Source organism: Pseudopipra pipra, chromosome 17, assembly GCF_036250125.1.
Source record: "Pseudopipra pipra isolate bDixPip1 chromosome 17, bDixPip1.hap1, whole genome shotgun sequence".
Lineage (NCBI taxonomy): Eukaryota > Metazoa > Chordata > Aves > Passeriformes > Pipridae > Pseudopipra > Pseudopipra pipra.
In genome coordinates, this window is record NC_087565.1 from 1,469,095 (window position 1) to 1,494,888 (window position 25,794).

The 25,794-nt window shown below is 47.2% G+C and overlaps 1 protein-coding gene across 2 annotated transcripts; it reads left to right on the forward strand.

Moving 5' to 3' along the window:
- Positions 1–5,920: 5,920 nt before the first annotated feature.
- On the forward strand, positions 5,921–24,394 carry RPN2 (ribophorin II). Of its 2 annotated transcripts, XM_064673618.1 has the most exons (18): positions 5,921–6,014; positions 6,113–6,318; positions 7,726–7,821; positions 8,474–8,649; positions 9,502–9,577; positions 9,962–10,096; positions 11,931–12,107; positions 12,452–12,570; positions 12,934–13,039; positions 15,441–15,532; positions 15,660–15,774; positions 16,103–16,297; positions 16,814–16,900; positions 17,406–17,501; positions 18,646–18,721; positions 19,624–19,753; positions 21,472–21,556; positions 24,012–24,394. In XM_064673618.1, the coding sequence occupies exons 1-17, from the start codon at positions 6,002–6,004 to the stop codon at positions 21,521–21,523; spliced, it is 1,947 nt and encodes a 648-aa protein (XP_064529688.1). In that variant the 5' UTR covers positions 5,921–6,001; the 3' UTR covers positions 21,524–21,556; positions 24,012–24,394. The 2 variants fall into 2 exon arrangements, with proteins under 2 accessions (XP_064529688.1, XP_064529689.1); XM_064673619.1 differs by lacking the exon at positions 21,472–21,556.
- Positions 24,395–25,794: the final 1,400 nt, after the last annotated feature.

Consider the following 25,794-nt stretch of genomic DNA (forward strand, 5'->3'; position numbering starts at 1 on the left):
CTCCCCATGCCCATCAGCACCCTCTGCCCACACTCACGTGCTGCCAAAGCCAAAGAAAGGGTCTTCTCCAGTCATTCAGCATCCCATCCTTTCCCTGGCTGGCTGCTACTTCTACATCACTAACAAAGCTTTGCCAGTGACTTGCCTATGTCCCTTCTCTGGGACCATCAGGAGGACACTGGGAAGGACCTTCCCATCCATTGCAGGAGGCAGTGCAAGGGGTGGTGATGACTTTATTCTCATCTACAACAGAGAGAGGACCCCAGGCTCAAATATCCCCCAGTGATACAGCGTCACTTTGGAGCCTGTGCTGAACCATTGCTGTCCACCTTCCCTGCTTTCCGAGCAGGGCTTTCCAAAAGGCTTTTGGTGACACTTTGGGATGTGCCAGAGTATCTCACCCTTGGGGATTCCATCACTAAAAGTGCTGTAGGAGCAGGGAATAACTACACTCCTCGTCTCTGGACAGTGTGGAGGATGGAGGGAGGCCTGGAGCTGCTCAGCAGTGGTACCCACAGCCCTGGCAGGAACACGATGCTGAGCTGTATCTCAGAGCTGTATCTCAGAGCTGCTGCTCCCAGAGTTTGAGTGGATCTAGCACAGACCCCAGCACTACCTCTTGGAGGACTTTCCAGCTCCAAAACCTCTGGATTTCCAGCCTGTCTGGGGAGCAGCTGGCTGGGATGAGTTTCCAACAGCACCCATAAGCTTCCCCAGCCACTGTTGCCAGGGCATGTGGGGGAAGATGGGCAAATCTTCCCCACATCAGGGGCACAACTTTAGGCTGCTTGCACGTCCCCAAAGGAGGGAATACCAGGAGTTGTGTGTGGCTCATTGTACCAAATACATGGGAAATATCTCCAGCCCTGGGAGGTGGGATACATCCCCAGGCAGCTGCTGGGGGCTGCCCGTGGGGGAGGCTTCCTTGTGGCGGCCAAGCTGGAGTGCTGCTTTTAGGGGCCAGCTTTTTGCTTTTCTTCCATGGGCTCACAGAGGCAGAACTGGCCATTCCCTTTCCCCTGCTTTGTATCTAAACAAGCTGTCAAGGGTTCAGCAGCCACCTCTGCATGGGGCCAGGTCCATGAGGGTGTTGTGAGAGAGATGATGCCCAGGTGGGGCAGGGACGTGCTGTTAGTAGGAATGCCTCCAGAGCCACCCCTGGAGAGGTGAGCCCTGATAATTGGGAGGGATTTTCACACATGGAGCCAAAGTGATCCAGGAAAAGCAGCAGGTCAAGTGGTAACATTTCACCTGTCCACTTCATCTCATGCAATGGAGAGGGTGGTGTTTAAGCTCACTGGGTGTCCTGGATGGGTGCCTCCCTTTCCCCACAGCTTCTGCTGCTACTCCCACCTCCTTCACTCCATCTCCCTCCCTGCAGCAGAGGGAATCTGGCCGAGGAGCCCATATCTGACACCATCTCACGAAAACAGGGGAGTTTCAACATGTACAATGAGAACAATGCAAACAAATCCATCTGTTGAAGGCTTTCATGAGTTCACATCCTGCTCCCACCTCCCATTTATCCCCCTGCCCAGGGCTGGGAGGTGCTGGGATGTGGGTTGCATTGTTGGGGTGGCACAGAGTGGAGGGCTGTTGGTAAATCCCTTTGCTAACAGGAGATGATGCTGTCAGGGCTCATGTGGGGACTGTGTCCTGGGAATGCTGTCAGGATGATGTGGGATGCTGGAGGCATTGCCACCACCAGTCCTCGCAGCTCTCTGCCCCTAGAGGGACTGGGCTAACTGGGAGAGCCCCACAGCAGGCAGTGCTCCAAAGGAATGGGGAACTCAGGGGTGTGAATCAGGTTTGGGTTCAGGCAGCCTGGCAGCCCTTCATCCCTCCTGCCAGGGTGGCTGGTGGGGCACAGAGTGGGATGGGGAGGGGAGGACAAACGGCTCTGCAGAGAAATGAATATCAACAATTTATTAAGACCTAAAAAAAAAAGTCTCCCAGCTGGGATTCATCAGGGAGAGCTTTCCAGGAGTAATAAGGAAAGCAGGCCCCTGCCAGCACAGCAATACCTTCATGCTGGCCGGGGTGAGGTGTGTTCGTGGGAATGCAGGTTGGGAAGCTGAGCTCCCGTGGAGCAGGGACCAGAGGTGCCTCTTCAGTGGAGCAAGAGCTGCCAGCCAGGGAAAGCCTTGAAGAAGGGTTGTCTTGGAAAGCTCTTTGCAGGCACTTGGATCAGGGGCTGTGTCCCTGCGGGCAGCCCCTCCACCCAGAACCGGGCTGGGGATTGCGCTCCCGTTCCTTCCCAGGACTGGTGGTATTAAGCCTAAAAAGGGAATTGTTGGAGCCTTTACCAAAGAAGGAAGGCTGGCTGTGCTGCTGGCAGGCAGAGCTGGGGGGAGGGATGCCACAACACAGCCCACAGGTCTGGGGGCTCCCTCCCCTGCTTGTCCTGGGCTCCCCTGGAATGCACGGGAGCCAGATCCAGCCCAGAGGTGCTGTGGAGGCTGGTGCTGTGCATGGCCCTCCTCAGAGCCAACACAGGGATAGAGCTGCTTGGATCCTGTGCATTGCATGCACCAGGTGTGGGGAGGCAGTGCAGGATGGGACCTGCAGTAAATTCACCCCATTCCTGCCTGCACGAGTTTAAGCAAGGCTTCCATGGGGGGAGAAGGAGGAGCCACACCCCAGCTTCTTCCCAGAGTTTTCCTCCAGTCTCCACCTTCTACCCTCCATTCTTCACCTTTCATCCTCCATTCTTCACCTTTCATCCTCCATCTTCTGCCCTCCACTTTCCACCCACTATTCTCCATCATCCACCCTCCCCCCTTCCTCTTCCACATCCATTGGCACCAAGTGGGACAGCAAAGGAGAGCTCTGCCCTGGGTGTTCAGAGACCTTCCACTACCCTGCACCCCATGGAGGTGCCCTGGCCCTTCTGCCCAAGCTGGCAGAGGTATTCCACATCTCCTCATCCCTCTGTCCTTGTCACCATCGCCGGCTGAGGCTCAGATAGAACCAGGCAAAGCACCCTGTGGCTGGAATGCTGTGCCCCGAGGCCAAATCCTGCCCAGAACAGCAAGTGCTGCTGTCCAAAGGTCCCAGCAAGGACCAGCCACAGAGGCTCTGCCCCAGGTGACACTCCCAAGGTATTTTATGAGGGATTGCAGCTCTTGATAGGCTGCAGGTCAAATGCACAGTTATTAGAACTTAGTAAATGTGGTTTTAACAACCATCTGGCTCTCCTCTTATGTGCAATAACCATCCCATTGCATTGAAATAAAATCCACATTTAAGGCACTTAATTGCACAAGTGGCCTTTAGCTTTTTCTCTCTCATCTCAAAAAAAAAAAAAAAAAAGAAAAGAAAGCCTTCCCATTTCCATCTGTCACAGCAGAAGAGCTCAGCTGTGGGTCTCCAGCCTCCTCTTGAGGCTGGGCTGGTGCATGTGGGGTGTTTCAGCCCTGGAAGAAGGCACTGGGGCCAGCCAGACGCCCTGTGGTCCCTGAGGAACCTTCCCCCAGGGCAGTGGTGGGGTCAGCCATCCTGCAGCCTCCTGGAGGGGTCCCAGCATCCCTAGGGATTGTGTGGGCATCTCCTCATGTGGACTAGAGTAGGGCAAGGGCAAGGTTAAAGACTCATCTGATGACTTGAACTGAAGAGAAATGCCATTTCCCAAAGGATTTTAAGTTCATTTGAGTTTGGCTTTGCTCCAGTTGTGGGCAAAACATCTTCCCCTCAGCCCGGTTTCTCTCCAGGAAGGGCAGTGGAATGGGAAATGCCAGCCTAGCTGGTTAAAATGTGTCACTTGGTTACTGCGAAATGTGACTGATGTGATGCAAACCCAACTTGGCAAAGCAAAAGCCTTTTCTCAGACAGAATAGCAAAATTAGTCACTCTGATGAAGGACATTTTTTTCCTTCCCCCAGGAAAGCTTCAGTGACAGGATTTTGCAATGCATTTCAGAGGAGCTACATCTCCCAGGGAGAATGGGAGAGGAGTAACCCAGTGCAAGGGAGCATCCTCAGCGTGGGAGATGCTCAGAGCAGAGATGGGTGCCTGTATCCATCCATGATGGATAGTGCCATGGGTACCCATCTGTGCCGTGAGCATCTCCTGTGCTGAGGTGGTCAAACACGTTCAGGCTCAATAATTGGAGGATTTAGGTGTGATTGGTGGTTTGGCCCTGTGGAAACCAACCTGTGGCCAGCACATCTTGGCTGGGAACCTTCCCCACCACACCTCAGTGTCACCTGAAGAGGAGCCACTCCAGCACAGAGGGAGAAGCAGGGGCAGAGCAGGGACCAGGCTGAATTCTCAGCAGTGACTTTTCCACATTAAGCAGCTCCATGGCTCATTGTTTTCCCCCAGCAAGGCCAAGAGCCCTGCCCACGTTACACCAAGTGCCCCAAACCACAGGGCGAACAGAGGCAGCGGGGTGAGTGTGTCAGTGGGAGCTGCACCAGCTCCAGGGGATCTTTCCCAGAAAGCAAAAAGCACAAGTTCCCAGTGCCCTCTGCAGGAGGAAGCACAGCCCTTTCCCCCAAATTTTGGGGCCTTCCAGGAGGGCAGTGAGCATGGGATGGGTGTCTGTCACCCATGGCTTGCTGTGTCCCCTGTGGGGACACGGACCCAGAGGCCCACCTGCCCATCCCCAGGGGCTTGCACACATGTTGATGTGTGCATTGCTTTGCTGAAGGGACTTGGGGACCCCAATAGCATGGCCATGGCTGTTCCCAAGAGTCATCTGAAATAATCAACATGGGGTAAATAGATGGTGTTATTTTATTTATTCCCGTGGAAATCCAGCTCAGTTAACTGAGAGATCTGGGTTTCTGCACAGGAGAGATGGGGCTTAACATTACATTAACTTTTTTTGTCTCGTTTTATTTGGTACTTAGGGAAAAACAAGGCGGAAGAAATGAACAGATGGAAAATAAGGCTCCCCTAAAGCAGGGATCATTGAAACAATCCCTTAAAGCCTTGCATGTCTCCATTGCTGAATCAGAGTGAGCAGCCTTGCACAAATTTATTTGTTCACTCCCAAATGCCCTTCCTGATGCCTCACTGCTGCCCAGGGAGCTCCTTCCCTCACCATGAACCCTGTGCCAGGGGTGAGGGCACTGCTCCCGGGGTCTCACTGCTGCAGCTCACAGGAGATGCCCACTCCAGGCTGTCGGAGTTGCCCACCTCCAGGAGATATGCAGTGGGACACTGCCCTTTCTGCCCCAAAAGCTTCTGGCCATCAGCAGCCGAGGAGTCGGTGGCTTTGCCGGTGGCAATCAGCTGTCATTAAGAGCTGGAGGACACTCCAGTGTGGCAGAAAGCGCCTTCCCACCATGGCTGCGTTTCAGCAAACAAAGGCAGCAGCATTCATTGGTTACAAATTACATAACTTTTTTGTTAATTGGTACTCGACCCCCTATTTGCTATTGTATCTATATTGCTGTAGATACAATATCTGTTGGCTCAGATCTTGGGGCGCTCGGTGTCAGTCCGACAGGGCAGGGCACGGCGTGCAACGACAGCATGGCACGGCATAGCGACGGACAGCGTGACACGGTGTGACACAGCACGCCATGGCCTGGCACGGCTCGACACGGCTGTATACAGCGTGAAAACGCCAGGGAATGACACAACGTAGCATGTCGCGACATGACGTGTCGCGACATGACGTGTCGCGACACGACCCCGGCACCCCGCGCGCCTCCCCGCCGCGGCCCCTTTAAGGCGCCCTGGCCAATCAGCGCAGCCCACATCCCCGCCAGGGGCCGCCCCCGCGGCCCGCCGGGAGGCCCGTACCACTCCCGCCGCCCGGGGGGGAGCCGCTGACGCTGCTCGTTGCCTCGCGGCCCCACCGCGGCCCGGCTCCCCGCTCGCCCTGCCCTCTTTCACAGTTTCTCGGTGTTCGCAGAGGGCGTGCGCAGGGCTGAGGCTCCTCTCGTAAAATATGCCGTCCCTCCTGCCCCCCTGGCGGAGCGATGGTGCGCGCCGGGGCGGGGCGGGCGCGGGGCGGAAGCGGCGCCGTGGCGCGGGCAGGGGCGGCATCATGGCGGCGCCGGGTGAGGCGCGGACGGCGGGGCCGGGGCCGGGCTGGGGCGGGCGGCGCGGCCCCGGTACCGCGGGGAGGGCCCGGACTAACTCGCTTGTTTCTCCGCAGGCCCGCGGCTGCGTGTGGCGGCGGCGCTCAGCCTCCTCCTGCTCCTCCTCGCCGGTGCCCGGGCCCTCGCCCCCAGCCACCGCCTCACGGCCCGCGACCTGGCGCGGCTGCGGGCGGCGCTGGAGCGGCCCTTCGCCGACGTGCGGGCCGCCTACTACTCCATCGTGGGGCTCGGCAGCCTCGGGGTGCGGGTGGCGGACGAGAAGGTGAGCAGGGCTGAGGGGCTGCAGCTCGGCAGCGAAAGACGAGGTGTAACGAAAGTGTCCGGCGAGCTCTGCTTGGACAGGACCGTGTGGGAAATGTAAATGTCCTTAGTAAGGGCCGGAGCAATCAGTGCTAATTACCGGCTCTCGTACATGTGCTCTTTGCATAAATTGCGCCTTTGTCCGGGCAGTAACGTGCCACGGGCGCTCCTACACTTCCTGCCTTCTAAATGGTGTTTGCAGGACTCGCTCCTCTGTATCAGTATTTGTTTAACCTCCTTGTGAAGAAGTTCCCTGCCTGTGGCACGTTTGCCTTGCTGTCCTGTTAAAGAGAGCTCTCATTAGTTTGTTTCAGTTCAAGTACTGAATTCAGCCAGGTCACACCACTTCTGCTTATAAAATATGATCCCTTGTGTGCCAGCAACACAAAGGCTTGTGGTATCAACATGATGCTTACTGTGTTATGTCTTCCTGAATTTCTAGTTTAAATATTGCAGGTTTTCTGTTCCTCACACAGGCACATCTGCTCATGTGCATAGTCATGTTTACCTGTACACATGAGCTGTAAATACAAGTTCATTCTTTCCTCACAGATTCATTAGAACAGGAGTTCTGAACCATTTGGTCTTAGTTTCTCTTTGAGTGTTGCACATTTGCACCATAAACTCTGAGCTTCCTGAAGATGTTGTGGTTTACTCCTTGCTGTGGCTGGTTACTGGTCACCTGTGGGCTACACTGGGAATTGCTGCTTTCCTTTGTGTCATTGTGGTTGAGTTTTTTATTAGTTCATGATAGCACAGCCTTTGCTTCTGGAGGTAAACAGTAATTATTTATTTGTTCTTGAGGTTTAGTGGTGAGGCTTTTTTCTGGACAGTGCACTTCTTCACAGGGTTAGACTATTTAAAAGGTGGAGGTAGTGAAAAATAACAGCTGTGTGTAACACTTGAACATATATCACAGGGTGGCTGGGGTTGGAAGGGACCTCTGGAGATCATCTAGTCCAGCCCCTCTACTACAGCAGCTTCACCTCAAGCAGGTTGCACAGTGTGATCGTGTCCAGATGGGTTTTGTCTCCAGAGAAGGAGACTCCACAGCCTCTCTGGACAGCCTGTTCCAGTCACCCTCCCTGGCCAGGGCAGGGTTCTTCCCAAGGCATCCCAGGGTCCTTGTCCCCCAGGGCACACTGATGGCTCATGAAAGCTGCTTGTCCACCTGGACCCTCAGGTCCTTCTCCACAGAGCTGCTTTCCAGATCATCTCCTGGAAGGCTGTCACATCGGTCAAGCATGATTTCTCCTTGGTGAATCCATGCTGGCTACTCCTCATAGCCTCCTTTTCCTCCCTGTGCTTAGAGATGAGCTGTTCCATCACCTTTCCAGGGATGGAGTTAACTTCTGTTTCTGTTTCACAGGCTGCCTGCAAATTCATCAAGTCTCACGTGGACTCCAGCAGCATTGAATCCCTCTTCTATGCTGCCCAGTCCATCCGAGTCCTGTCTGGCTGTGAGGTGAGTGTGGAGCCCTGAGCTCTGCAGACTCATGTGATGAGCAAATACTTGCCTTGATATTTTTCTTGGGTTGGTTTTATGCATAGCTTCTACTTTTGCTTTCTTTTAGTGGGTTGTACTCTGTTATGCCTTAGGTAAATACTGGGCATAATCTACACAAGGCAAAGTGTAAAGATACAACACAAGTATTTGGTCCAGGGTGATTCTGAGGGGATGTTTTTCAGTTAAACACTGGTGGCTAAGAAAAAAGGCAGCACATTTTATTCTCAGGACCCATGTCAATTAGTGACTCTTTGGGTGGATAACAGACTGTTTGGATGTGAATCCTGGTGCTGGAACACTGCTGGATACAGATGCAGAGCAGCCTTGCTGGACTGGAGTGGGTTATCCGAGCCCCATTTGCCATCAGTCCCACCATCCGCTACACAATGATGTGATGCCACGTGAAAAGCAGGATAAATCTGAATCCTGGATTACTGATAGTTGACAGCAAAACTTAGGGATTTCAGTAATTACACTAAAAGGTAATGAATAATAAAGGGCTTTTTTTCCTAAAAGCTTACAGTAACTCACCAAGTGTGTTGCTCCAGGAGGGAATCAGCGGTGAGAGGCTGTGTTGTTTTCAAGTGTGAATCTCTGTGTTCTTCCTCAGGTCACCATCTCAAATGAGACCAGGGAGCTGCTGCTTGCAGCTGTCAGTGAGGATTCCTCCATCACCCAGATCTTCCATGCTGTTGGTGCCCTGAGTGGCTTTGGCCTTCCTTTAGCATCCCAGGAAGCTCTTAGTGCTCTTACTGCTCGTCTTAGCAAAGAAGAAAATGTGCTGGCGTAAGTCTCTGACAGAAATGATTCGTTGTTCATCCTCTAGGCAGTTGGATTTTGGAGTAAAGAATATTTTAACACTTAATGGTTGTAATGCAGATGTAGTAGAGTGTTGTGTTTTCATTTGATGTATTTCTCCAGTTCATCGTTGTCCCTCTGGGGAAAAATATGTTTTGGGACTATTTTCTGTGTGATTTTGCAAATGAACTTATATATTCCATTTGGTTCAAGAATAATGGTCAAGAAAGAGATTGAATCCCAAAGAAGCTTCCTCTTAAAAAGCTTGACAACAATTTTAACTTATACCCAGCCATGCTTCTTTGTCATTTATGGCTGCAGCACACTCAATGCTCTTCCTCAGCCCTGTTGTTTGTAGGTTGGGGTGCCTGTAGTGTGAGCTGGAAAATATGTGCCAGTAAGCAGAAGGCATCTTGGCATTTATCACCCAAGAATTTCATAATTTTACTGTGAAACAAGAGAATAAAGCATCCCTTAAAAGCTGGGGAAGAAAGGGAAACTTTAATATTTGGTTTGTGGACTAAAAAAATGGATTCCTGGAAGCCTCAGTAGTAAGTCTGGGATCTGTGCTGTGCAGGGATCAAAGTTTGGTTTCTTCTCCGCCTTTGAATCTATGAGTTTGTTGCAGTGCTGATGCAGCTAAAGGGACATTCTGTAGTGAATGCTCAGTTCATGCTAAAATCACTTTAGATTCGTTGTCTTGAGTCAACTGAAGGCAAGAACAGCTGTTTTACACTTCATTCAGAATAGGAAATGAAATTTCTTTTGATTTAAATGATGTTTGGCTTTTAAGGAAGGAATAATCATACACTTGTTTGGTTTCGTTTGTTCTTGTTTCAGAACCATCCAGGCTTTGGAGACAGCATCTTACTTGTCCCAGCAGGCAGATCTAAGTAGCATTGTTGAGGAGATCGAGGTAGGAACACACTATGCTCTCTAATTATTCAGAAATTTGCTAGACTTCTGTAGTACTAAAATATGTATTAATGTGAAACACAAAATGAAAAACCAACCTGGCTAATTGCTTGCTGCATGATATGGCTTGGTCTGGCCCTTCCTTTCAAGCAGATAATTCTTTTATCTGTTTCACAGTGGACTGAAACATAGAAAGTCGTGATATTTAATTATAGTTAAATCCATCAAAGGCTGGAGGTTTCTCTTTCTTCCTGTTTCTAAATGACTATTACAAAATACGTCAGTGATCCCATACAGGTAATTCTTGATTGCAGGCCTAACAGCAGAGGTAACTTCTGTGGATCTGCTAGAATGCAATTTAAATTTTAATAACTCTTTCTGTCAGGATCTTGTTGCTCGCCTGGATGACTTGGGTGGAGTTTACCTGCAGTTTGAAGAAGGAATTGAGACTACTGCCCTGTTTGTTGCTGCTGCCTACAAGCTGTCAGACCACGTGGGTACAGAGCCAGCAATGAAGGAGGTCTGTACCTGCCTTTTCCTCCCATGCACACTCCAGCTCACAGAAAGGATCTGCCCAGACCCTGTTGTGCAGTGCAAGAGCCCAGTGTAACCAGGGAGAATTCCTGCTGGAAAAAATAATGAGCATACTCAGCAAAAAGGGGCATCTCATAGGGAGTGCTAAGGAACAGTATCTAAGAGGAAATTCCAACTTCAAGATCACAGGCTGGATTTGGTTTGATTTTTTTTTTATTTATTTTTCAAATGTATAGAAGGAAAGCAAAAACTTGTCTAAAATGAAAGACTGTTGGAAATTTCTTTTGAGTTTGGTTGAGCTAGAAATCATTACTGCAAGCCATCCACTTGGTAATTTTTTTTCCACACCAAGTTAACAGAGTTAGATGTACTTTGGATTGAGAATCACAGCTCCCTTAAGCATGAGCTGAAGTGGCAGGGTTGAGACTGAAGCCAGTGTAAGACACCTGAGTTCATTCCTGGCTCTCTTCCACGCTGCTGGCAAACAAACTAATGCAAAGTACTTTTGATGTCATTTTTGAGGTGGTGATTCTGCTACACACAATTCCAACTGTCAGCATCCAAATGATACTTAAAAAGAAAAGGCCAATTAAGGAAAATTGTTTAGTGTTGTTTCAGAATTGTGCTATCAGAAGTGCTGTTTATCTCTGGCAAATGGTGAGAGTGCCTCTGGAATACCACAAAACTGTCTTTAAAAAACAATATGTAGTACTTGAAAAAATAATTCCCTTCCCCCCCCCCCAACTTTAATGAGAGTGTCAGTTGCTGATTCGTGTCTGGAGCGATGCCATACCCTCCAAAGAAAAGAAAAACACTGCAGGATTTGCACTGTGCAGGAGTTCTGTAGCATTTGTCTGAATGCTTTCTCCAGTTTTGATTTTGTTTGGTGCTCATCAGTACAAGCAGGAGGGTGAAAATTTGAGATGCAGTGGATTTCATTTAAAAGTGTTCTTTGTAGGTCACTAAGTTGTGTGCCTATTGCTTTATTGGGGACTGTGTTTGATTATACTCATTCTGATTAGAATTTAGCCCACAATCCTTTGCTTGGATCAAAGTGCAGGTAGCCAGTCCCTGTTTTCCAGACTGGCAGGGAGTGATGGAAGAAGCTGAATAATGAGGCATAGCCTGCAGAGTGTGGCACAGGTGCACTGACCCTCCTGAGTCAGACTGCAAAACCAGCTGGGGGGATGCAGTCCCACTCCTCCTTTGGAGAGAACAAATTAGCTTTGGCACATCCCAGAGCCAGAGCTGGCTCTGTGCTCCTGGTGGTACTGCTTTAAGGCTAATCCTCTTAGCTTGAGGACACTGCTGAGCCTAAGGGGATAAGCCTGCATGGGTCTAGACTGGCTCCTTCCAGAGCCATTGGGGTGCTTTGCATCACTGCTCCGTGGCCTTCCCAGCCTGGCAGGTAGCCAGGACATGGAGCCTGGTCCTGCTCCTCTGTATGAAGACAGTTGTAAAGCTCCTGGAGCCAAGGTGTCTTTTTGTAGCCACATGCAGTCTGGGTAGTTGAGCTGACAACATCTTCTGTTCCAAAACACATCCTTTGGAGAGGTGGACCCAAATTCTGGTTTCGCCTGTTTCTAGAACAGTTACAGCCATTGTGGTTGGAACCTCCCAGCCAAGAATAAGAATGCACACGTGATATGAGGTAACCCAAAATTAACTACCTCTGGAATAACTTGAATTATTTTTAAAGCAAATGGAAAATTAAACAGTCTTTATGAATGATGTTTTTATTAATAACATTACACTGAGCCAGTTTGCAATGTTGTGGTAAGCTGCCGGTGCTTATATGTGATTTGCTTTTCCTTTTTCAGGATCAAATTATCCAGTTGATGAATGCAATTTTTAGCAAGAAAAACTTTGAGACACTCTCAGAGGCCTTCAGTGTTGCCTGTGCTGCAGGCTCCTTATCCCAGAACCGCTTCCACTTGCCTGTCATTGTTGTCCCCGAGGGGCCTGCGGCTGTGTCTCACCATCAGCCCATACTCAGGGTGAGTCCTTAGCCCTAATCTTGGCTCAATCTGTTGTATTGTAGCTCTGGGTTGACTGTGTAAGGTGATACCAGGACTCAGGTTCCAGTAGATCTTTAGTGCTTTTGTGCAGTGATTCTTAGGAATCTCTGCTTACCCAGGGCTTACCAGACACTCCTTGAGAAGTCAGTCAGCTCTGTTACTAGCTTCACCTTTGCCTGTTATGTGAGAAAGAACAAGGGAATCCAGGATGGTGGGTGAGGGAGAACTCTGCCTTGGAATACAGAGGGGTACCGAGTTGTCTGTGCTCCTGCATTCCTCCTGGGACAGTGGGTTTCACAGAAATGCTGCTGTTTCTCTTGTAGCTACAAGTGACCAATGTTATGTCCCAGCCACTGACTCAAGCTTCTGTAAAGCTCGACCAAGCCAAGTCTGTGTCTAGCAAAGCCACTGTTCTTCAACAGACACCATTTGTTCTGTCAGGGTAAGAAAATAAGATTGTTTTTACAGTTTGTAAGGCAAACAGGTGTTACTTAATCAGTGTTGGACTTAGTTTCCTTATGTATTCTTCCACCAGAAAAATGTTTGTGTGATGGAAAACTCAAAATGCTGTGGTTGTGTTTTGTTGGTGAGGGGTGACTGAGCACGTTGGACAGTGATGGTGAATTTCTGTTGCTTTTTCTTTTGATTGGGAGTGGGAAATTCCAATGTTCTTCTGACTTTGGGGCAACTTTGAAGAATTCTCTTCCTGCTGCACTTAGCAATGTCAGTTTTATATTGTGGGGTTTTGCCTGCTTAGTATCACATATTTGGAGGCTTCTTAACACCTTGGGTTTTTTTGTTACAGGGATTTCTTTGAGCTGAACTTCATGAACGTGAAACCTGCAAGTGGATATTATGACTTCTCTATCAGTGTAGATGGAGATAAGCGATTTATTGCTAACAAAGTGGAGGTGGGTGTGCTCTTTGATGGCATTTTAATTCTGTGCCTGTTCACTGAAACAGCATTTTATTTACATCCATGAAGGATGTTGCTAGTTGTATGGGATTTTTATCACATGTTTTTCTGTAATACTTTGGATTTTGACTCAGGATTATGACCAGTAACCAGATTAATATATGATCAAAAGGGATTTGTGTAAATTTCAAACCTGACTTATCACTTAGATGCTGATCTGACAGCATACGAACAGAGGGTAACAATGCAAGTGTTTATGTGGCAACCCAAAGTAGCTTTGCAAAATTATTATTAAGAGTGTTAGTTCTTCAGAGCATTCAGGATTTGAGCCAGTAAATCTCAGCGCTTGGCTACCAGTTGTCTGGTGATTGCCTGATGTGTGGAAGCTGAGTCCTGTTGTCTGTATAAGCTCTAGAGCCCTAGAAAAGAGTCCAGGGGGTCTCTTGGCATCTCTGAACTGTATATACTGAAGATTTTTTAGTGGAGGAGCAGTGACCAAAGTAAATGGAAACGAAGTCTTTTTTTCATGCATACATAGCCCTTTTTTGGTGGCCAAAGCTGTTAGACCAAATCTTTCTGAAATACAATTTTATATAAATGCTCAGTTTTCCTTTCCTCAAGCTTCTTACAGTGAGCAGTGTGACCCCCAGTGACTGTTCATATAGTCACCTCAGTGTCAACAGCTGAGAATGCTCCTCTCCAATGAGTTCTATTCCCAGGGTTAATTTTTGCCCTCCATCACCTATTTAAGGAAACAATTAGCTTTTCAAATCTTCCAACATACTCAGCTTGGAGTGGAGGAAGAAGACACTTATTTACAACTGCTGACCTTTACTCTGAGTATCCAGTTGATGCTGCCAGTGCAGCAGTAATGGCACTCAGGGGTGCCAGAAGGGGATGGATTGTTGTGCTTAAGCTGGTGCTGGCACACGGAGGCACCACCAGGAATGTATTAGCACTGGCAGCTTTGTGAGAACCACTGCTAATAAGACACATTGTTATGGGGGAGGACTGCTGGGGAACTGCTTTTTTTCCTTACTGTTATTAGCATTAATTGTCCTTAATGCACCATCGTTTTGACAGTAATGAGCTAAACCAGTGGGTTATTACTCCGCCAGAGATGACATTTCCTGGCATTAAAATATTTGAGAGATGTTTGTGTACTGTGCTGTTGGAGGGGCTGTGTGCAGCAGCTCTGATTTGCCTTCACATAACTTTTTTAAAATTAATATTTCATTAGTCCATCTTTCATTGCTCCCATCTTGAAACAAAGTAGGGCTTTGCTAAAGTTAGCTTAAATCATCTGCATGTTAATGGATCTATTTTCAGGGGTAACCTCTCTCTTAAATTACACTTTTTGTTGTAAAAGAACTGCCAAGATGGTTGTGTTTGAAGTCTGACCTGAATGGTTTGGTTAATGTTTTTACATATTTTTCCCACAGGTTCCCTGTGAATTATTTTTCAGGCTGAGGGCGTGGGGCTGGTTCACACGAGCAAACCTGTAATAACAAATTGTAGCGTAAGATGAAAAATATCTTGGCAGTGAAACTTTTAATTCTCTGGGGGAGCATTTGTAAGCTGTGAGAACAAATGTGCTAATTAAAAACTACAGACTGCAGTAACTGCTTATGTTTGAGAGAAGGATTGAAGTCAGTCAAACCCACCGAGGCTCACTGCCTACATGGGCTGTGGTTTGGGGCTGGGGAGAGGGCAGGAAGTCATTTCTCTGCTTGGAGTTTATACTGCACTTAGCACAAAGGAGTGTGATAAATGGCAGGGCTTTGTTGGCTGCCCAGCACTGAATGATAAATGCTGTGGCTCTGAAGGAAAGCTTGCTGAACAGAGTGCAGGGCTGCAGGAATGCTTTGGCGTTTGCCTGCTGGTAATAAAATCAGCAGAAACCTGTTGGGCTTTAGGAGCCCAGAGAGGCAGAGCTGGTTGCTGTCCAGAGACCACTCGTCTCCAGTTGCTGTCCGGAAAGCAGAAGTCCAAATGCACATGCAGTTTGAAGTTGTACCACACGTGATGTAATCTTTAATAGCTAGTTTCTGCTAGTTCAAAAGGAAAACTAGTTGGATCTGGATAGTTGGACTGTTTCATTAAAAACAGTTCTCCAAAGGCCAGCTAATTCCAGCATGCCTGAGGAGCTGGTGGAAGCAGTCTGCAGAGCTGGCTGCTTGTGCAGGAAGGAAGAGGGTGGCTTAGGGTTAGTGACTGGTGCAGGAGCTTTGCCAGAAGGTAAATTGCTGTAGATCATTCTGTTCAGGTTAGGCTCTCTCTTGGGCTTAGTGTAAGACCCTCTTTGTTGAAGGGGGGCAGAAGCATCTGCAGTGAACTTCACCCTAACTGGTGTATGTAGAGTGCTCTGAGTAATTTTCTGTTGTGTTTTGTTGCAGCTGAAAGTAAAAGTTTCCACGGAAGTTGGGATTACTAATGTAGATCTTTCTACTGTGGATAAGGATCAGAGCATTGCGCCAAAAACAACCAGGTAAAATGACACAGTGGGTGTGATCCATTAAGGGCAGCTCTGGCTCCAGACAGGAGCCTGGGTTTCTCTCAATGCCAGACCTTCTCTTGGAGATTCACCTGAGTCCTCTTTGGTTTTTAACTCCTAGGGTAGCTTACCCAGCCAAAGCCAAGGGTTCCTTCACTGCTGACAGCCATCAGAATTTTGCTTTATCCTTCCAGCTGATAGACGTGAACAGTGGAGCTGAACTCATCCCTCACCAGGTTAGGATGGATTTTTGTCGTTGCTGTGACACCAGGGTGTTCCATCATGAAGCACCTCGGGTGACAATTGCTCTTGAAAAGATTTGATAGGTTTTGAGAATCCTTATGTTTCTGACATGGTCTGTGAAGATCACTGATCTCAGAAGATGGGAGATTCAGTTCATTTGTTTTGTGTGTGTGTTAAATGAAACATCTGGCTCTGGTGCTGTGTCGTATTTAACTCAGCAAAGTGAGGGTAGGTAGCCTGCACTGTAAAAGCACACTTCTGATTTTTTTAATATAGATTGTTGGCTGAAAAAGCCCTTGAACGTTACAACCTTCCTTTCAGACTTTTGTCCGACTTCACAACCAGAAGACTGGCCAGGAGGTGGTGTTTGTTGCAGAACCAGATAACAAGAACGTGTACAAATTTGAACTGGATACCTCTGAAAGAAAGACTGAATTTGACTCTGCCTCTGGTACCTACACTCTTTACTTGATCATTGGAGATGCCACTCTGGAAAATCCAATCCTCTGGAATGTGGTATGTAGCTGGAACTGGGGTGATGTGGTTTTGAGGTTACTGGCAGTCTGACTAGCAGGAGGGCATGGTACAGACCTGGAAGAAAAAAGCTCAAATGTTTTGTTCTCTGTAGTGAACCAGAATCCTTCTAGCCATTTATGGGCTCTGAGGTTCATTTTAAGTTTTGAAGTAAACATCACAGCAGGACAGAAATGAACTTTCAGTTCATCATGTGGTGGAGCAGAAACTGCAGAACATTTATGGGTTTGATTGTAACTTCACAGCAAGTTCTCAAGGTTTAACCTTTCTGTTCTCTCTCTGCTGGAAATAAGTCCAATTCTTGTTTGTGGGTGATTGGCATTACTGCCTCTGTTTAGGAGAAGCTGCTTCTTAAAAAATCTGGTGGCTTTTTCTTAGGTGCCTGTAAAAATCATGTCAGTGGTAGATTGGCAAATAAGAAAATAGGCCACAGTAATGGAATAGCTTTTATTAATACATTAAGGTCAAAGTTCATGAAGCTGCATGATTTCATTTCAGGCTGATGTTGTGATCACATTCCCAGAAGAGGATGCCCCATCCACAGTTCAGTCCAAGAACCTCTTTGTTCCCAAACCTGAAATCCAGGTACAGTCAAAATTATGTGTGGATATGGGTGGCTAGTCCTACTGTTGTTATTAGTTCTCATCATAGTTTATTTGTAAGTAAAGTAATTTAAGGAAGACCAGAGTTACTGCTTAATGGAAGGAACTTTGTTGCAGTCCTCTGGAGTATGAATACATAAGCTGTGTGTCCTACCTGTGAGAGAGCAACTTGTGTCACTGAGAAGATTCAGACATGACAATTTGACCAGGTGACTGGGTAAGCACCACAGAAAGGTCTCTGCTTCATTCCAGCCATCTGTGCTGGTGTCAAGTGAACAAGTGCTTCTGTGAGTGCAAGGAAAAGTTAACTGTGCGAGAGATCAAATGTGCAGAGACTGGAATAGACACTAAAGAGTCAGTCTTTGCCTTAAGAGGAATGGTTCTCTTCCAGAGGAATGTGTGGGAACAGCACCAGGGCTCCTCTGAGGAGCTGAGAAGCTGCTCTGTTGGAATACTCCTACTCATGAGTTGGTTTTGTTTGTTTGCAGCACCTCTTCAGGGAACCTGAGAAGCGGCCTCCCACGGTGGTCTCCAACACTTTCACAGCGTTGGTTCTTTCCCCGCTGCTTTTGCTGCTCATCCTGGTGAGTGAACTGGGCCCCAGAGGAACATCACCTTTTCCCATCCAGTCCAGAGTCACTTTAGGAGACTGGGCAGTTCAACTCTTACTAAAACTCCTGGTTAATCATGACTGGCACCGCAGTGCTGGAGTTACAGCTAGCAAATGTCAGTGCAGAGCATTGGTCTGGTTTGGTTGTTTGAGTTTATAGTCAAAACAGAAAAACGCTGCTGCCAAGTGGAAGTAGGTGGATGGGTTTCTTCAGTCTGCTTCAGCTGGGGATGGTGAATAACAGTGGGCAGATTAAGTAACGTTAAACTTCCACAGGAAAAAAGCAGGGATTCTGCCTCACACATAATAAATCTATCCCAAAATCTGTGTTACTTAATCCTATCAGGTTGATTCCCATTTATGGACATAATATTGGAGTGTCTGTAGTTGAAACAATCCACTGCTACTCATGGTATCATTAGGGCAGTGTTCTGAACTTAATGCAAAACAAAATCTCACTGAGGCAAGTTAAATTATTCCTTTTTTGGAAGATGAAGCTGATTCCAAGAGTAATTTCCCATTAGCTGGCCTCACTGAAAGTGGGCACTCAGGCAGTTGTGTCCCCTGCTCACTGGAGTTCACAATATACACGTTGATGACACTTTAATAAAAAATCTTATTGCTGCTGCTCCTGCTTCCCATCCTTCATGCCTTTGTCTTTTGTACTCCAAAAACTACAGTTGTTTTTATGAGCAAGCATCTTGTATCTGTAGCTGGTTTTTGTCTGAGTCCAAAATGAGAACCTTACCTTTTTGTTTTGGTCTTTTAAATTGAAATTAACTTAGCTGGATAGAAATAGCAATGTCAGGTTTGGGGGTTTTTTTTGCAATCTAGATTTGGAGCAGTACTTTCTCATCAGTTTAGGATATTTGAGCAACTGCATTAGGGCAGTCAGAAGCAGCAGGAGAGATTTTCACTGAAGGAGCTCAGGAGTGCTGCCTTGAGCAAAATTACTACTCTTGCAGTAGTAAACAAGTGCTTCTGTAGAGAATACACTGAATACAGAGAATTCATTGAAGAACTTAAAGCAAACAGGCTTGAAAGGTACTGAAGTTTAAAATAAAAGCTTGTGTTCACAAGGCTGTTGTAACTCAGATTTTCGGGTTTTTTCCCTTTAGTGGATCAAGATAGGTGCCAACATCTCCAACTTCAGCTTTGCTCCCAGCACCATTGTTTTTCACATGGGACATGCTGGTAAGTGTCAGAGGCTTTCTGCTTTGTTTGACCTCCTCACCTGGGAGTTACAGATGAGAGCCTGTGGTTAATGGGCTCGTGGTCTATTAACTATAATGACATAACAGCATAACATTTGTTCTCTTGTTTCCATCTGCCTTCCTGCTTTTCATGATTGTTAATATGGTGATAAACCTGTTTTGGCCATCAGCTTATAACAGCCGTCATTATCCGGGCCCCTCTCTCACACCATTTATCTGTACTTAATAGAACTTCTTATTTCCAGAGGTCACACTTTCTTTATTGCATGATTATCCTCTGAGAGCAAGGAGGTTCTGTGGGGATTGAAACCTGTGGGACTCTGTTGGCAGGGGAAAGGCTACATCTTTTCTTTAAAACTCTTCCCATGAGAGCACTTCTGGTTTTTTGGCTGGACCAAGTTTTTTCATCAATTTTATTGTGCCCTTGGTCACAGTTATTTAATGTCTTGGTAGAATTTCAAAAACACAGCAGGTTGGGACAACTTTGTGTCTGCTGATTCCCAAATGTCATTGTGTTTCTCAGTCCAAGTGAGTGTCATGGAAGCTTTATAAAGCTGTAAGCCCCTACAGATGTATGAAGGTTAATATCCCCTGTTGAAATCCAGAGTAACCTCCTCTTTTTAATACCCCTTTATGTCTATAATATGTCCATAATTCTGCCACAGGAGGGTTGGTTGCAAGCTGTCCATCACATGTTTTTTGTGTGTGGAGGCCCAGACACCATAATTCCCTGGCAATAATGTAGAGTCTTTGAATCTGCCATTCAGAGCTTCAGAAATGAGATATAAACCAAATGCTTAGGACTGGCAGTGTAGTTGTTCTGAGGATAACAAATGGTTGGTCTTTGAAATGCAGTTTCAGCCATGTCTTTTTTTTCCCCAGCAATGTTGGGGCTCATGTATGTCTACTGGACTCAGCTCAACATGTTCCAGACGCTGAAGTACTTGGCCATTTTGGGTGGCATCACATTCCTGGCAGGCAACAGGATGCTGGCTCAGAAAGCTGTGAAGAGGTAAGGAGGGAGCTGCTTTCAGCATCAGTAGGGAGGAGTCCATGGTGCTGTCCTGTGCCAGTGGCTGAGAGGGCAGCAAACGCTGCTCTGGGTCCTTAGACCTCATGTGTGGGGCGGGGCTGCTCAGTCCCACCTTCCTGCCTGTCTCCAGAACAAGGGCTTGAACTGAGCGGGGCAGTTCTCTCCTGCACAGAGAACGGGCCACGTGGCACGAGCTGGAGCAACCAGCACAGGGTGGAGGTGTCTGTGCTTTGACATGAAGAAACCCACCTTTGGCAAGGCACATTCACTGACAGATTTGTTTTACTACATGGTATGTCAAGCTCTTAGAATATTGTTAGATTATGAAAGGCATTGTAAATGCAGGAGAGGCCCAACTGTTCAGGAGCTGTGCTTGTGATCAAAGTTTTAAGGGGAGGAAGGTAGGGCAGGGGTACCTTCCAGCAACAGACAACAGGCAACACGCACAAGCAAACCCAGGGAAAATTCTGCTAGATAACTAGGGATACAGGATTCATTTCTGTACTGGCATTGGACTGATTCTGGACACTTGTGTCTTCTGCCGTGCAGTGCCTCATGACTGCCATGGCTTGGGCAGCCAGCAGGTTGCTGACCCAAGCTTCCAGTGCAGTGCACTGATCAGAGGACACACCACCCCCTCTCCTTCACTTCTGTCAGACACAGTTCCATGTGAGACTTAAGCTTTAGCCCTTTAGTACTAATGTAGCATTTTGTTTTGAAGATGATCTTACTGATGTGCTTTGCCATCAGACCTGTGCTTTTCTTACTTTCCCCTTTTTGAGCCACTGGAATCTTATCCCTACATACCTATCTGCATAGATATCCCTGGGTTCTCACTTTTTTGATTGCACTCCATTAAAACCAGGACAAGAGATGTAAAAAAAAAAATATATATATATATAATTTTAAGGGGGATTGTATTGATTTGTTGTCTTTAAAACATGTAAACTTGCATGGCTTTAGCAGGGAGAATGATTAATGTAATTAACCCTTTCCATAGTGTCTTCCCAGCTTTTTCAGCCTTGGTCTTTTGGATATCCAGCCTCTCCACTGTGGCATTTATCTTGTTAGCACAACAGTTCCTACTGTGATTTTCTTTCCAGCAGCGCTGTGTTATGTCATTTAATAATGTTTCCTTTTTTCCTTTTAAGAGTAATGATAAAATCATTATTAAATGCAGATTGCCTAGGATACAGATTTAGGGGAAAATAATACAATGAAACTAATTTCTGAGTACCTTTGCTTAACCAGGGCTTCTGTTAGCACATAAATGCAGCTGGTTGGTACCTGCTTCAAACCACTGCAGGGGGTGTCCGTTTGCTTTTTCACTGTAAATGACACGAAGCTACAACTACAATGGCAAATTTGAAAGTAAAACTTCTACCTGAGGCTAAAGTGAAACCTTTTGTACATGACTTTAAAGTTCAAAAAGACATCTTCTTGTTAAGGCACTGCCTGCCTGTCTCAGAGGCTGAGATGCAGTGACAATTAACTGGATTGCACGTTGAGGCAAAGCTGTGGAGGCGACTGGTGGGCGCGGGAAGGGAGGGGGACTGTATAAACCATCTTGTTACAGAAGTTACCAGAAGGCCTGGTTTTGCTTTTTGCATTTCTGTCACTGGCTCTGATTCCTGGAGCAGGGCTGCTTTCCTCCTTCCTGTCTTCTCTGAACCTCTCTCCCTCTCTCCTTTTGGCAGGATCGCTGCAGAGCAGAGCAGTAGGTTGGCAAAGTATAGAACGCTGCGGTAAAAGGGGGTTTGCTAGTGACCAGCTCTTCAGGAAGTAAGGGCCTTTTTGGATTTTGCCTTTCCTGGGCATGCTGTCTGTTTCATTTCACCTCATCACTCACTCCTTTCGCAAAAAGATATGTGAACTGAAGCTGCTTCCTCCCAACATCGCTTACTGGGCTTTGGTCCTTGGCTGCAGCTGGGTTGGCATAATAGCAGTACGTGTTCCCTGAGACTAAATTGCATTTGTGTGATTTCCTTAATTGTCTGAAATCTGCATGGTGATATGTGCACATGTAAATATGCTGTCCTGAGCACCAAGCAGCTCTCAGGTGATGAAATAAACCTAGTTTAAATAGTATTATTGTTCCCATAAATAAATTACTGGTAATGTTGGCTGGAGGAGGACGTGATGGAAATGGCTGTTTCATCATCCTGCTGCTGGTACTGCCTATCCCCATCCACAGTATTCTGGTTCTTCAGCTGCCAGGCACTCTGCCTGCTGAATTACACCCTTGCTTTGGGTGGCAAGAGCTCTGCAGCAAAGCCAGGTCAGCTCCACCTCATTCAGCTGAGAACACGACCCAGTCCCGGGGTCACCCTCCCATTAGAGTGAACTGGCCATGATGGCTCAGGCAGCAGCAGCTCCCAGCCTCCTCCATTCCATACAGTTGTGTGACAGGTCTCCATGATCATTTACCAGCACAAAGCCCTTCATTTCCTTTTGTTCCAAGAGGTAAGGTCCCAGTTTGCTCTATCCACAGTGATGTAGGAGGCAGGACTGCCGGCGTTCCACATGCTGCCCAGTTCTGAGTGTGTGTGCATGGGGGCTTCATTCCCTGTTCAGTGCACTGGTTTGTTGTGGGGAAGAGGGAGAGCATCTGGGATGGCTCCTGTGATGGGACAAATCACTGCACAACGTGCTGCACTGGTGCATCTCCTGAGCATTTGCTTTCTCTTACATTCGTGGTCAGTGCTCCAGGCACACACACAGTGCATTGAATGGAGCTCAGGTTTTTTGGTGCAAAACAAAACCAGTGTGGGAGTCTGTGCAGTGTGGGGGCAGCACCTGTGTGCAGATCAGGGAGTGTGGAGGATGGTTTCATGGAATTTACACGTGAAGAATCTGGCATCATGTCCCTCAGAAAAACACCCTGTTAATGTCTCTTCTCTCCTTGGAGCGTTTTGAGGTATTTGAGCACAGAACAAGCTACAGCAAGTTACTGGAGAGGAACTGGAGATGGCTGTCACTTGTCCTACTAAACAAATTCTGGGTTTGCATCCTGACTGTGTTTGGTGTGCTGTTCAGGTCCCTGGATGCTTCTTTATAACATTGCTTTGGGCCTGTGTTTTTCAGCTTTTTAGGGCTGTGTTACCAAGTGCCTCACCAGTGTGTTCACAGCTTGCATGTTTTCTGTGTCTCAGCCCCACCAGGGGCTGTGAGTAATCCTGGAAGATCACAGAATCACAAAATGGCTTAGGCTGGAAGGGACCTTAAAGATCAACCAGTTCCACCCCCTGCCATGGGCAGGGACACCTTCCACTAGCCCAGGTTGCTCCAAGCCCCATCCAACCTGGCCCTGGACACTTCAGGGATGGGGCAGCCACAGCTTCTCTGGGCAACCTGTGCCAGGGCCTGCCCACCCTCTGAGTAAAGATCTAATCTAAACCTTCCTTCTTTCAGTTTAAAACCATTGCCCCTAGTGGTGTTGCTATCTGCCCCTATAAAACACCCCTCTCCCTCCTTTTTCTAAGCCCCCTTCAAGTCCTGCATGGCTGCAGTGAGGCCTTCCCTGGGCCTTCTCTTTTCCAGGCTGAGCGACCCCCATCTCTCAGCCTTTCCTCAGAGCAGAGGTGCTCCAGCCCTTGGAGCACCTTTGTCGCCCTAGGATCTTGCAAATAACTTATTATCCACAAACCTTAAGTTAGGTTTTGCTGCTGTATGCAGTCACAAGCATTTTTCTCATTGCTGGGTTTTCTAATACCCCAGATACATCAGTTAGGAGTGTATTGTTACCACGTCCTAGGGATAGACTGTCAAGAGCTCTGCATCCATAGCTATGCTTGTGTCTGGCAAAAGAACCCCAAAAAGTTGGATCTGCTGTGCTAAATTAGACTACATCATCTTCTTGGGGACATGAAGATCTTTGTGTTTACATGGACCAATGATTCCCAGCAGGTGGATTGGCCCTGTTAAAAGTAGAAGTTGAGGTACCTCCAGGCTTTGTATTCAGCCTGGGGTTTTTTGTTCAGTTCTACAATTTAAAAGGCTTGTTCATCCCTTTTGCACCAGGAATTAACCTTCATTTTTTTCTGACCATTTCCATCTTCCTTGAATTCCATCCCCCGTTCCCTTACAGTACTGGTTTTGTCACTCCAATAAGCTGCTTTTGGGAAGCTTGTCTGACAAGCTTTCTTTGAGAGAAGATGAGGGTTTTGGGGACACTTTTACTGTGCAAGGAGGTGCTTTGTTACCTGGAAGAGTTAATTTTTGGGGTTTTTCTTTCCAGGACACAGTAGTACCAGAAGAATGGAAGAAATGTGGAAAAACAAAGCAAATGCCTTCAGAACAGAAGTGAATAAATAACTGAAAGACCAAAAGAAGGAAGGCAGAAGATGATTTTTTTTAATATATATATATATTGAGTCAAAAGGGTGCCAGTTAAACTTTTTTAAATATCTTGATTTTCATCATTGTGTTCCTGCTACTGGAGTGCTCTTCATATGAATCTGGAAAATCTTTTTTTCCCCTGGATCCTCCCCCTTTTTTTCTCCCAGGACATTTGAATTTCCTTTCGAGAAAGAGGAAGAAGAAAATACAGTTCTGCCTTTCCCCAGATACCCTTTCCTCATCCTAAAGATTTGTGAATAAAGAGGAAGGAATGGTCCTGAATGTTGTGTTTTGGCTATGCCGGAGGCGGTGATTGGAAGCTGGGCTCACATGGGAATGAAAAGAGCTTTTTCTGGTGGGTAATTTTGTGTGTGAGTCACTGCTGCGTGTGACACTTCCTGTTCTTTCATGTGCTTTCCCAGAGGGACGTGTTTATTGGGGGGGACTTCCCACTCCTGCCTGTGCCCTGTGCGAGGCTGTGAGCTGTCTTTCTCCACTCATGGCTGTTCTCTCCCACCCCAGGCTGTGCTGAGCTGCTCTGGGCCCTTGGGGTCAGGCAGGAGGAGCCCTTGGAGAGAGCCAGCTGTAGTGCTGGAGCGCCTGTGTCTGACCCGGCAGGTTTGGGGGTCCCTTGGGAGGGTTCACTTTCTTTGCAGCCTCTGGAGTCACTGTTTCACTCCAAATAAGAGGTTGTTGCTTCTGGTCTTCTGTGAAACCAAAAAGCCAGGAATGTGCTGGTTGCCACGTGGCCACATTTGAATTACTCGAGCTCTTAATTTCCCAACTAGTTACTCCCTTCAGGACCACCAAGCATGTTGAGGCAGTGGATTTGCGCTTTATTGAAGAACCCACTGATAGTAAAAACCAAAGGCCAAAATCTCCTCCTAATGAGCAACTTCCACATGGGAAACATAACAGTTACTCCCTTCCCTGCATCCCTGTGTTTGCTCCTGTTCATCCCATGTCAGGCCTTCTCTAAAGGCCTTTTGGCAAAGGAACTTTTTCAAATTTCCAGGAAAAATTATATCAGCAAGAAAGCATGTGGATAAAGGGTGTGGAGCTGAATCCTCCAAAGCACTTCACGTGTGTGACATGACTCCACTTTATAAAATCCCCTTTTTCTCTTCCCCACTGTGGTTACTCACACTTAGCTCACTGTTCCTGCTCTTTGTAGCAGTTCCTACCTGTTTGTTCAGTGCAAACGTTACACTGGACCCACAGAGGTTTAATGAATTTCTCTGACCTCTGCACTCCTTCAAACACCAATCTCAGGCTGCATTCAAGTCCTCTGGGACTAAAGGAGCTTTAGGCAAGAAATAACTAAGCTACTGTTCACAGTAGTTTATCCTGGAATTCCTTCTCATCGTGGTGAGTTTTTTGAGCCTCCTATTTTGTTACTGCTCACTTAGCAGCTTTGTTTTATAACTTTCTTCTGATGCTTCATGCTAGGACAGGACTTTCCCTGTGCCTGTAGAGCTCTGACACGTTATCCAAGGAGAGCACAGATGCAAAAGGAAAACCATGGAGTGCCTCGGTGATGTATCTTCTCTAAGCTGTGTGTTACTTTTGATTTTCTACTTCCTTGGGTATGCAGTAGGAAAGGTAATTTTTATTAATTTGGCCTTTTATTTCTCACATATTTTCTGTTTTGCTTTATTCGGCTTTATATTTAATATCCCAGA